This window comes from Anabrus simplex, chromosome 8 (assembly GCF_040414725.1).
Source record: "Anabrus simplex isolate iqAnaSimp1 chromosome 8, ASM4041472v1, whole genome shotgun sequence".
Classification (NCBI taxonomy): Eukaryota; Metazoa; Arthropoda; class Insecta; order Orthoptera; family Tettigoniidae; genus Anabrus; species Anabrus simplex.
Window position 1 is genome coordinate 207,960,040 of NC_090272.1, and position 13,308 is coordinate 207,973,347.

General features: G+C 38.8%; 1 protein-coding gene across 1 annotated transcript in view; it reads left to right on the top strand.

Moving 5' to 3' along the window:
* The window catches only part of LOC136878983 (calpain-12), an 83,391-nt gene that overhangs the window by 40,322 nt on the left and 29,761 nt on the right, over positions 1–13,308 (top strand). The window contains exon 6 of the mRNA XM_067152644.2: positions 4,426–4,574. Within this exon, the coding sequence (XP_067008745.2) occupies positions 4,426–4,574 (149 nt within the window). The remainder of the gene's footprint in view (positions 1–4,425; positions 4,575–13,308) is intronic.

Genomic DNA, 13,308 nt, shown 5'->3' on the forward strand with positions numbered 1-13,308 from the left:
TACTACAATTATTTGATGTTAGTGTGCAAGTTTCCAGAGAATATGTAAGATGGGAATGAAATTATGACTTGTACAGGATCATTTTTGTACCTTGTGGGACCTTCTCATCCCAAGGTAGGTGTCTATCAATACTGAAAAAGTTAGAGCCTTTGGTTACTCTGTTTGTTATTTCTATCTCATTTCTATTATTACTAGCCATTATGCTTCCTAAATAACTGAATTGGTGTACTACTTCAACTTGGTTGTCCTGTAGTTTTATGTTGCATTATTCTGCTTCATAATTGTTCATAGGAGAGTTGAGAACGTTAAGCTACTTTTATTTTGTACTTCACTGCTTATGGCAACCTTTGATGTAATAATTTGTTTTCCTGGTACACGGTGATTATAAAGCATGTTGTTCGGCACATTTTATACAAACGCGTATTGAAAACATTTAATTATGTACATCCTTAAATGAAAGAATATATACATGATTTTGTACAAATAGTTATGAATGTGAAATGTACACCCCTCCAGGCTTGCGCTAGCTGATAACGTCCTAGGCTAGCGCTCGTAAAACAGCTGCGTCCCATGCACGCAGAGCTGTCAGTCACCTCATGACCTTGACATGCCTAGTTTAACAAGTGTCAACTTATTGCTCCAACCATTTCTCGAAGTTCGGGATATAATTTTCATCAAGGCTATACCGGTGGGGGTAGGAAGTTTGAACACACCCATCCACCCACCCATTTCCGAAGTAAAAATAATGAACTTGACAAATTCAAACCATATATAAGGTTCTTGAAATACAATAAATTAGAACTATTATGAGTGGTGGTAGTGATTATTGTTTTAAGAGGAAGTACAACTAGCAGCCATCCTCTATATAACACTAATCAGCGAGAAAAAGTGTAAGGGATCTGACACTTCAAAAAATGAAGGTATAGGCTAAACAAAGACAAGGGCCACGAAGGGCATGAAAATGAAAGATTCCCTAGGCTACAATACCTAATACCGTCAGATTCAGAAAAGAATGAGAGTTGACCAAGGGAGGTCGGATAGAATAGATGAAAGTGAGGAGCCTGGCACAAGTAAGTGGAAGCAATGCCAGGACTGAGCTAAGGGCCCCGTAGTCATTAATCCATGCTCCCAAGTTAAGAGCCTCTTACGCCAGGCAGGGGATACCATGGGTGTTATTCTACCACTACCACCCACGGGAGGGGGGCGGACTATTATGAAAATGAGCATAAGCAAAATAAACAATTGAATATGACCTATAAAATCTGCACCATCTTTAAAAAAATATATGAATATGGTTAGTAAATTTACTAAAAACATAAATGGAAATTTTCATTTTGGTGAGATATATGGAATGTTTGTTGTTCGTTTTAATGTTCTTCATAAATTTTTACAAATTCAAATTCATTCAATTACTTTCACTCCATATCAAGTTATTTATTGTAAAATGTTTTGCTCAGGCACTTTTTTTGCTATCATACATATACAGAAATGGATAACATTAAGGGTATTGTCTTTAAGTATTGGAAAGGAACAAACAAGCGTTAACTCAAGTCATGTATAGAGGTACAGGAACGAGGAGGAACACACAATAAGATGGACATAATGGCACGTCAGTGTGGGAAGTGGGAGAACAGAAAGAGGACACAAGAACGTTCCTATCTCTCTATACATGACCTGTCTCAATATTACAAATGTTGAAATAGACTACTTATAAATCTGAATGGTTCATCATCATCCTCCTCCTCCTTTTCCCTTATCCAGGTCCTGTCAGGTTGGAGCATTTATGCCACTTCTCCAACTTCCTTTCTCCTTCCACCATTCCTCTTCCATCATTTTGTTCCAGTTCAGGTATTTTCTTGAACTTCTCTTTATTGAATTATTCCACCTTATTCTATGACTCCCCCCCTCTCTCTCTCTTATTCCCTTGAACTTCATCTCCTTCATCTGTTTTGGTAGGTATTCTTTTCTGCTCCATCCTATCAATTCTCTCATTTATGTTTTCCATTCCGACCTCTTTTCTCATATCTTTGTTTCTCAATCTGTTTTTCCTTGTCTTTCCTATCATAGTTCTTAGGTGTTTCATTTTGCTGGCCTGAATTCTACTCTCCTCCCTAATTGTCATTGTCCAGGTCTCAGCTACATAAGTCAATATGGGTGCATAATGCATTTTGTACATTCTCTCTTTACACATTCTTGGTACTTCCTTACTCCATCTTGCAACAATATTGAGGTCCTTTTGCAGTCACTCCCAATCCTGTATCTTATTTATTATAATATACAGTATAACATCATCTGCAAAAAGCCTTATCTGTGATTACAGTTCATTAATTATCATCATCATCATAATCATCATCATCATCTTAAACCATCTTCAGTCGCCTGGGTGTTGTGAATGAGCCCTCTCCACCTACCCGTCCTTGAACGACTCTCCTTCCAGTAAATTATCCCAGTCATGTCCTCTCTGCAGTACATCCTTCTTCACTAAATCAATCGCCTTTCATTTTTGGTCTTCCCACAGGTTGGCTTTCTTCCACCCCTCTTTCAAATTTCCTTCTTGCAGTTATGTTCGCTGGCATCCTCTTCATGTTACCAAACCACTTCAGTCTCAATTCCTGGATTCTGCTGAGGAGGGAATCTCTTATTCCCACTTCTTATCTTTTCATTCCTGATTTGTCCTTCCTGGTCTTCTGTACCATGGTGCGAAAGGAATTTCATTTCAGCTCCTGGAGTTTAGAATTATTCCTATTGGTCATTGTGGTGGTTCCAAGGTGGTACCAGTATGTAAGAATCGGTGTATAACTTGACTTGTAGTGTCTCATCTTTATTTTCAAAGATACCTGATCATTCCACAGCAGCCTCCTTATTTGATGGTAGAATTGTGTCACCTTGGTGATTCGCTTGTCTATTTTATGTTTGGATAGATTGTCTTTTGAGACAGTACTGCCCATGTACTCAAAATCTGCTTCATGGAGCATGAAAAATGGTTCATCTTCTTCCTTCTGCACCACCATCACCACTGTGTTTTTTTTTCTTTCTTGCAGATATTTAGGCTGTAGCTCTTAAACTCATCACTCCAGCTTTGCACTCATTCTTCCAATTTCTCTTCTGATTCACTCCAGATGACAAATTCATACTACTACTACTAAACGTTTTCATTCCGCCCCTGAAGGGGGAGGCGGGCCTCTTAGACGGTGATGCCGTCTCTCAGGCTGGGAGATTTGTTACGGTGAAGGAGATGTGCGGACAAGGTGAGGGGGTGTGGGTGGCCATGGCCTATACTACGAACTGTCCCAGCATTCACCTTAGTGCAGGTGAACGGAAAACCATTCTCAGGACAGCTGACGGTTGGGGCCAGCCGTGAGGTCCAGCCCTGTCCCGTCTCCCGAATACAGAGCCGTAGAGCCGTGGTCACCTCTCCTCTGCTCGGTTGGCCGGTCATAGTACGGAGCTGTTGGACCACGGACGAGCCACGGCTTCTTAAGGGATGAAACCCAAGGACAGAAACCCACTCTGCATCTACTGACCCACACAAATTCATCTGTGAATATGAAGGTTTATAGGTGACCATTGTCCTTTTCTCTTGAGTGACTTCATTGTGACAACCATTTTATGACTCATATACATTTTTATGTTCAAGAAAACATCATCATCATTAGTTGTTTTGGTCATTACTGAGCACCGAGACCTCATAACTATCATTTCTACATTGCGGCCTTGAAGAGATGCCTCCATTCAGAGTGGTTTTCAGCTTTCCTTAATGTGATCTAAAGAGGTAGTCCAGTGATTTTCTTCACCTGATCTAATCATCTATTTGCTGTTCTTCCTCGTTGTCTACTGCCTTCAACTTTGCCTTGCAAAATGGTCTTTTCCAAGTACAAGAAAACATAAAAGTCCAATAATACTGCCTTGCAGAACAGCCTCTTTCTCCTTCTTAATTGTTACAGGATCACCTACTCTAATTCTCTGATTTCCATTTTCTAGAAGTTAAGCCACCTATTCAATCACTCTTTTGTCTAGTCCACTAGCCATCATTTTCATCACTAGTATCCCATGATATACGCTATAAAAAACCTGGCTTGATCTATAGTGATACAGCCCATTAAACATCCAGAATCTAAAATATCTTCTATATCTTGCTGGAATCCTATAAGTTGAGCCTTACTGAAATTACTTTTCTTAAAACCAGATATCGCAGTAATTTTGTAAATGTGTCTAATATAATCAGAAAGAATGCTTTCCTGAAGCTTACATATAATTCATGTCAAGCTGACAGGACTGTAATTAACATGTTTATCACCCTTTTCCTTGTACACTACAGTTATTATAGCAACTCTCCATTCCACACCAATTACAATTGGTTTACATTACGCAACACTGCTAAGACTATGAATCACATTCATTTCCCATTTGGTATTTTCTCCTTAGATTGAAGACAGGAATAGCGGCATAGTTCAGAGTCATGCCTACACCATCACAGGGCTGGCATCCTTCATGCAGGGTACAAGGAGAATACAACTGCTACGTGTTCGCAACCCATGGGGACATAAAGAGTGGACAGGTGCGTGGAGTGACACGTAAGTAAATCAAGGTTTATAGCTACATTAAAACACTTTGCTCATTCTGACAAATGGGCCAGAGGTCAATATAGCAGCCACTACGTGCCTCTCAGGTACACTCTCTTCCCTCTGCCACTGTGGGATAAAATATTGCCAAAACTGTGTGCCATTGAAGTGAATGAGATCTTGGCTAACAGTGGCCGCTCTTTAGTGAGAATAGGTTTTTCGAGTTTTGAAAATTAGTGAGGTAATTCTATTGCAGTATTAAATTTTTAAGTAAGTTGTGGGTAAGAATTAAGAGTTATCAATGTGTTTACCACTGTAGGTATGAGGATGTCTGAATATACAAGATTAAAAACAAAATCTATTGTAATGACCATATGCAACTTAACAATACCTCCCATCAGGGCCACATACTGTACATTCTGGGCCCCTTGAAAAATCAGGACCCATCTTCTTCAAATTTCATCACAATGTACAAAATAAAATGTGTACAGATGTAAGGATTTCCTTTCTTCTCCTTTTTCCTTCTTCAGAAATACAACTGCAAGTTATAAACTTCATACTGGGATCTGTACTGAACTACATTTAAGCTCATGAAAGAATTGTCTCGTAGAAGTCCACATTTTCAATACACTTTGTAATTTATTAAATCACTAGACTAGACTAGACGCGCAGTCTTGGCTTCGGCTGGATCAACACACTCCAGCACATAGGCTGTCAGCAGCAAAGTGTGGACGACAAGTGGACTAGTCCCTACGACAACCGGAATTTCTTTTAGCACTAAACATAATATCCAGCCATAGGAAGAACTTTCTCTGGAAGTCCCCTCTTCTACTCTGTCTTCAAGATGCACACTAACCAAGCCCAGCTATCATGATTTTAAATAGCCACAATTATGGTATGATCAGCAGTAGCACTTTTATTCCAGGAAGAAACAAGATATAAGAATATAAATACAAGTGGACCAGAGTGCTCACAAATATTAACTGCCATACACGACCAATGTTATTTTACCCACCACAATGTTTTGATGACTTAACGCATGGTAATCTCACTCAAGTGCTAATTTTATCTCAACAACTGAAGATGCCTACATCATAGGTGAAACATGTTTCAATATTTTAGCATGTAACTTTGGTTTTTAATAAATCACAAAGTGTATTGAAAACATGGACTTTTATGAGACAATTCTTTCATGAGCTCAGAAATACAATGTTATTTTTAACTAGAGTCAGGACTTTTAGGTACTATTAACCTATGAAATACATACATAAATATGTAACAAAAACCTAAGCATATGCATAGAGCTAGTAAATAATATACTAGAGGTAGCACTGGTGCTGCAGTCGCATGTGAAGTTGAACGAGCACGCTGTTTGTCAAAAGCTGGTTAGTTTGGCATTGTCAGTACTGGAGCTTACCGCTAAATTCAAGTATATACTCCTCTGAAGAAAAATGCCAGTTTCCTGTGCAGCTTATGGCTGCATAGAGAGGTTCATAAAGGGCAGTGGCGATCATTTCACAGGTACGTTTCCTTGAAATTCATTTCCGTGCGTATAAAATAATACTTTGCGTGACACTTATTGTCATGTGAATTGGCTTACTTGGGCTGACTTCACGACTGATTCCCCTGTCGGCGTGAATGAGATTCTTTGGATCTTTCCTTGAAAACTGAAATTAATGTTTTAGGAAATATAATGGATGACATTTTCCTTTCACTGAAAGCGAATATCCAGAAAAATCACGTGCATGATACCGAGCGAGTGGCTGCCAGCTTTAGGTCATGTAGCTGTCAGCTTTCATTCAGGAGATATTGGGTTTGAATACCACCGTTGGCTGCCCTGAACATGGTTTTCACTACCGGGTGAGTTGGCCGTGCCATTAGGATCGCGCAGCTGTGAGCTTGCATCCGGGAGATCATGGGTTCAAACCCCACTGTCGGCAGCCCTGAAGATGGTTTTCTGTGGTTTCCCATTTTCACACCAGGCAAATGCTGGGGCTGTACCTTGATTAAGGCCACGGCCGCTTCCTTCCCACTCCTAGCCCTTCCCTGTCCCATCGTCACCATAAGACCTATCTGTGCCGGTGCGACGTAAAGCAACTAGCAAATAATAATAATAATAATAATAATAATAATAATAATAATAATAATAATGGCTTTACGTCCCACTAACCACTTACACGGTTTTCAGAGACCCCGAGTTGTCAGAATTTTTCCCTACGAGAGTTCCTTCATGTGCCAGTAAATCTATCTACAAGAGGCTGACATATTTAAGCATCTTCAAGTATCATCGGGCTGAGCCAGGCTCGAACCTGCCAACTTGGGCTCAGAAAGCCAGCGTCTAAACCGGCGACAACAATATTTTGTCTACTTTACCCCAAAGTCTCGCCAACGCTTTTTGGCCTAAAAACTCGTTCATCCGTTTCGTACGAGAGAGGACATTTTCAGTGGTTGGGCAGAACTATACTAAAGTCCTGGTCATTTACACAAAAGATAGCGAAATATACATACCCTCCTTGTAAACATATGTTGTTAGAAGACTTAATATGAATAGTAAATTGATTTTGTGTTACTTAACTGCACCTGAACACTATCCTCTTTTATCACGCATTTCTCCTGTATTTATGCTTTTAGGGTTTCCTTTTCTGCTGGAGCGAAGCATCACAAGTATACTGTAGTATCTAAGAATGTTTACATGTATGAATTTTAAAACATATCTATATCCACACAGTTTTAAAAGTCCCTTATTTACATTGATGAATACAGAGGAGTGAGCTTTTTGCCAAACATCTGTGATTTCAACATGCTCCGCTGGCTACAGTGATTCCCTCGTAGACGGTGGCGCCAATGCTACCTCTAGTGTATAATTTACTAACTCTATGAACATATGTGCCATATATGTTTATCAAAAGACATCAGTTCACAAAGCGTGAATGACCACAAAAATCCTGAAGTTTTACAAATTGATGATAACTGAAAATATTAAAATCACTGTGCGGAAAGGAAACGCTAGATGATTTATCATTTAGGAGTAGTATAAGTGATTATTTAAGATTGTCACTGAATCTTTTAAAATGTCCACTATATTTTTTTCCAAAGTCATGTGCTGGATTCCAAGCTTTGTCAGTATGTCCCACGTATGCATCCTCTGCTTCCAAATAGCAGACCATCATGAACAAGTTTTCTGAGCGAATGTTATGTCTCTCTCTCACTCAGATATGGAATGCATGGTTCATAAATCCTCTTCTTTTCCTGGTCAAGTTCCTTGGCCTGGGATAACTCTCTTTTGAACCAGATGGTTGGATCAAGAATAACAGATATTTGAGTCTGTTGGTGGATGGCGACAATATCTCCTCTTCTGTTGAACCCCGTTGAAGAGATACAGTGTACATCTTCATAAACTCTCCACTTCAAATCTCTCTCAGTGCAGAGACTAATGTTGCTCTCACTCTGTAATGACGGATGTTCCTGAGCAATTCTCCTTTGTGGCAGAACAACTTGCACCGAGGGCTTGTTTACTGAGCAGGAGGAGGACATTGCATCTGTGCAATGCAGTTTTGTAACACTGCACCGGTTGAAGTTAAGTGCATTTCTTTAACCCTGCAAAACACACATGGGTGCAGCTAGCAGGGGCAAAATGAAAGAATCAGAAAGTTTCCCTCAACAACCAGTTTTTTTTCTTTATTCGTGTAGCTATTTCTAGCTGGGTGCAGCCTTTGGAAGGCAGACCCTCCGATGAGGGTGGGCGGCATCTGCCATATGTAGGTAACTGTATGTTATTGTGGTGTAGGATAGTGTTATGGTGTGTGAGTTGCAGGGATGTTGGGGACAGCACTAACACCCAGCTCCCAAGCCATTGGAATTAACCAATGAATGTTAAAATCCCCGACCCAGTCGGGAATTGAACCCGGGACCCTCTGAACTGAAGGCCAGAATGCTGACAATTCAGCCAACGAGTCGGACAAACTCATGTCCTCATCCCGAGGTGGTGCAGCTCTTTTCAGGCACACTCCCAATGGAGGTGAATTCCATGTACGATTAATGTATCCCCACAGACGCACACGAGATGCTGTCAGTTGGTACAATCACAGTATCACAACAAACACTTCGCTTTGAGAATATCAACAAAGCCGCCATTATTGAAACAAACTGCCAACACTTCAATATGGAGGTTACAACTTTGAAACACAGTTGAAGACAGATGACTGCGTCCACCATCTCACTACAATATGGAGACTGCGATTACCGCATGTCACGCGATTACAAGTATCACCTTGACTTTTTTTTTGCTTTACGTTGCACCGACACAGATAGGGCTTATGGCGACGATGGAACAGGAAAGGGCTAGGAGTGGGAAGGAAGCGGCCATGGCCTTAATTAAGGTACAGCTCCAGCATTTGCATGGTGTGAAAATGGGAAACCACGGAAAACCATTTTCAGGGCTGCCGACAATAGGGTTCGAACCTACTATCTCTCGAATACTGGATACTGGCCGCACTTAAGCGACTGCAGCTATCGAGCTCGGTTATCACCTTGCTACACCATAACTCGTCAACCAATAACTTCCAAACGATAACTAACTTTTACCATCAAGATCCTCTCCTTATATATGTTACCTTACAAATTATATCTTTTCGAAAACTCGAGAGTGCATAATACACAGATTATAATGTACAGAATATTCTCAATCATTTTCATCCTATTACCATACTGGAAGTTACAGTGTGTTTCACAATTATGGATTACAATTTATATATACAGGTAAGAATAAATTATAATATTAATTTACAGGTATTTACATTATCTGAACTGATATAAATGTCTATATACAGTGCACGTTTCATGACATAACCTCAAAAACAACGCGATCATATCATAGATACACATGATGTAATATTTATAATATTACTAATACTAAATGGATGTAACACTTCACAGCTATACATACAAGTAATAATAATAACCATAATCATAATAATTATTATTTGAGCTTGATATCTGCATTAGTTACCCATGGGTGAGACAATATTATTTTCAAGTTATACCTGTTATTGCACTTGTGTCACCATTTCAACAACATAGCAGCCCTCCTGCCATTCTTAAATTTCTGGCAGTACCAGGAATTGAACCCAGGTCCTCTAGGATGGCAGCTAATAACACTAACCATTACGCTACAGAGGTGGACAACAACCAGGTGAGAGGTTGAGATGTTTAATACATGGTATTGGTATCACCAGAAGAAATACACTATAATGAAGTGCAGCACTATAAGAATAAACATGCTGTTGTGTATGCTATAACTAAAGGAGAAGATTGAAGTAGATTGATCCGTCCAGATATTCCAAGTAAATGTTATAACTTGTTTAGTTTAATATTAGTATTGAAAAGGTGGATTTTTAATTTTACTTATCTATTATTCCTGGTTCAATATGGACTTAAAAATGAAATTCTTGAATTTAAATCTTCGAGCATGTTCAATAATAAATAATAAAGAATGTTAGTGTGACCAACTGATAAGAGGAGAAACAATCTGGTGCATTCCTTAACTGACAAGTGTGTCTTAATTACAGTGTGTACTTGTACTGTGTGTGCAGTTACAGCTGTTTAATAAACAAACTGTGGATATTGCCTGTAAGAAATAAGAACAATCCTGTGTAAACTGAATGAGAAAACTTGTTCATACGCACGGAACACCATCCCTGTCTCCATCATACGAAGGTCGATCAAATATAAACATATATATATAAACATCAAGAGTTGGTAGGACTGGCCCCGTGCTTCTCCTATGTTTAGGCGGGACCATTAGGAGTGCCTTGAGGAATTCCCGTCTTAATTATTACAGGGTCAGATAAAGCTTCACCTACTCTAATTCTCTGAAATATAGCAACACATTCAGTCACTATTTTGTCAAGTCCAATTGAACTCATTTTTGCCAGTGGTCTCCCATGATCCACCCTATCAAATGCCTTGGACAGGTCAATCGCGATACAGTCCATTTGACCTCCTGAATCCAAGATATTTTCTATATCTTGCTGTAATCCTACAAGTTGTACTCAGTGGAATAACCTTTCCTAAAACCGAACTACCTTCTATCAAACCAGTTATTAATTTTGTAAACATGTTTAATATAATCAGAAAGAATGCCTTCCCAAAGCTTACATGCAATGCACGTCAAACTTACTGGACTGCAATTTTCAGCTTTATGACTATCACCCTTTCCTTTATACACAGGGGCTACTATAGCAACTCTCCATTCATCTGGTATAGCTCCTCTGACCAAACAATAATCAAATAAGTACTTCAGATATGGTACTATATCCCAACCCATTGTCTTTAGTATATCCCCAGAAATCTGATCAATTCCAGTCGCTTTTCTAGTTTTCAACTTTTGTAACTTACTGTAAATGTCATTGTTATCATATGTAAATTTTATTACTTCTTTGGCCTTAGTCTCCTCCTCTATCTCGACATTATCCTTGTAACCAACAATCTTTACATACTGCTGACTGAATACTTCTGCCTTTTGAAGATCCTCACATACACACTCCCCTTGTTCATTAATTATTCCTGGAATGTCCTTCTTGGAACCGCTTTCTGCCTTAAAATACCTATACATCCCCTTCCATTTTTCACTAAAATTTGTATGACTGCCAATTACGCTTGCCATCATGTTATCCTTAGCTGCCTTCTTTGCTAGATTCAATTTTCTAGGAAGTTCCTTCAATTTCTCCTTACTTCCACAGTCTTTTCTAACTCTATTTCTTTCCAGTCTGCACCTCCTTCTTAGTCTCTTTACTGTTATAATAAGGTGGGTCTTTACCATTCCTTACCACCTTTAAATGTACAAACCTGTTTTCACATTCCTCAACAATTGCTTTAAAACCATCCCAGAATCTGTTTACATTTTTATTTACCGTTTTCCACCGATCATAGTTACTTTTTAAAAACTGCCTCGTGCCTGCTTTATCAGCCATATGGTACTGCCTAATAGTACTACTTTTAAGACTTTCCTTTCTATCACATTTATTTTGAACTATGACAAAAACAGTTTCATGATCACTAATACCAACTATTACTTCAGTTTCTCTATAGAGCTCATCTGGTTTTACCAGCACCACATCAAGAATATTTTTCCCCCTAGTTGGTTCCATCACTTTCTGACTCAGCTGCCCTTCCCATATTAGCTTATTTGCCATTTGTTGGTCATGTTTCCTGTCGTTGCATTTTCTTCCCAATTGACATCTGGTAAATTCAGATCTCCCACTACAATCACATTCCTTTCCATGCCATTTCCCACATAGCTGATTCTGAATCCGTGTCAGCACTACCCTTTCCCAGTCTGTACACTCCAAACATATCAAGTTGCCTATTGTCTTTAGAAATGTGCCTTACACCTAGAATTTCATGTTTGTCATCTTTAAGTTTTTCGTAGCTTACAAATTCTTCTTTCACCAGAATGAATACTCCCCCTCCAACCATTCCTATCCTATCTCCATGATACACAATCCAGTTCCATGGGAAAATTTCTGCATCCATTATACCATTTCTCAGCCATGATTCAACTCCTATTACAATATCTGGTAACTATATGTCTATTAAATTACTTAATTCTATTCCTTTCTTTACAATACTTCTACAGTTCAACACTAACATTTTTATGTCATCCCTATTTGACTTCCAGATCTCTCTACCCTTATCACCGCTCCCTAGACCACCTTGTTTCCCTGAATGTACCTCCCTATTACCCTTCCAAACAAATTTCCTAACTTATACGTACCACTGTGTTCGAAGTGAAGGCCACCTGAGCGCAGATCACTATCTCCTATCCACCCATTAGGATCTAGAAATTTCACTCCCAGTTTCTCACATACCCACTCCATAGTCTCATTTAAATCCCCAATCACCCTCCAGTCAGTATCTACACACCAGATGTATTTATTGCACTGCAGTTTCTATGGTTATCCAATACAAATATTTAAGAAAGCAATACAATTACAAAAACATTTCTTCTCAAATATCCACTTCCTAAATTTAGGGTGCAGGTCTGATTCAAACACAGGGATTATTTGTGTATATATGATATATAGACATTTTGTTGCTGATTAAGGTGTAGATCTAGGTTGAAATCCAGGTAAAGTTTCCTCAGTTCAACTACAGCTCCGCAAAGAGCCAGAGAACAACTGTGGGCTGCTAGATATGACCATTTTCAAATGTGAATAAAACCTATTGAATGTTAACCTCCTGCATGTACTGTAGACTGGTTAAACTGGAGATCACTGAACAGACTACGATCCGGTGTTGGAAAATCCAGAGCCATCCTTATCAAATCAGGCTATTTCAAAGAACCAACACAATGTGACTGTGGTGAAGAACAGACAATGAATCATCTATGCCAATGCCCACACTGTCCTGAGTCATGCAATGATGGAGAGTTATTGAAGGCTGAAGAAAATGGAGTTGCTTTTGCCCGATTCTGGGTGAAGATTATTTAATTTTCTTCCCTTAGTGTTGGAATTACTCAATTGTTTTTTTATAATACATATTCCATTATTTTACACAATTATGTCATGTTATAATTTGTTATGGCCTATGACTCGAGTAGATAAATATAGAAGAAATATGCCTTATTTATTTATTTATTTATTTATTTATTTATTTATTTATTTATTTATTTATTTATTTATTTATTTATTTATTTATTTATTTATTTATTTATTGCTAGCTGATTTACGTCGCAACAACGCAGATA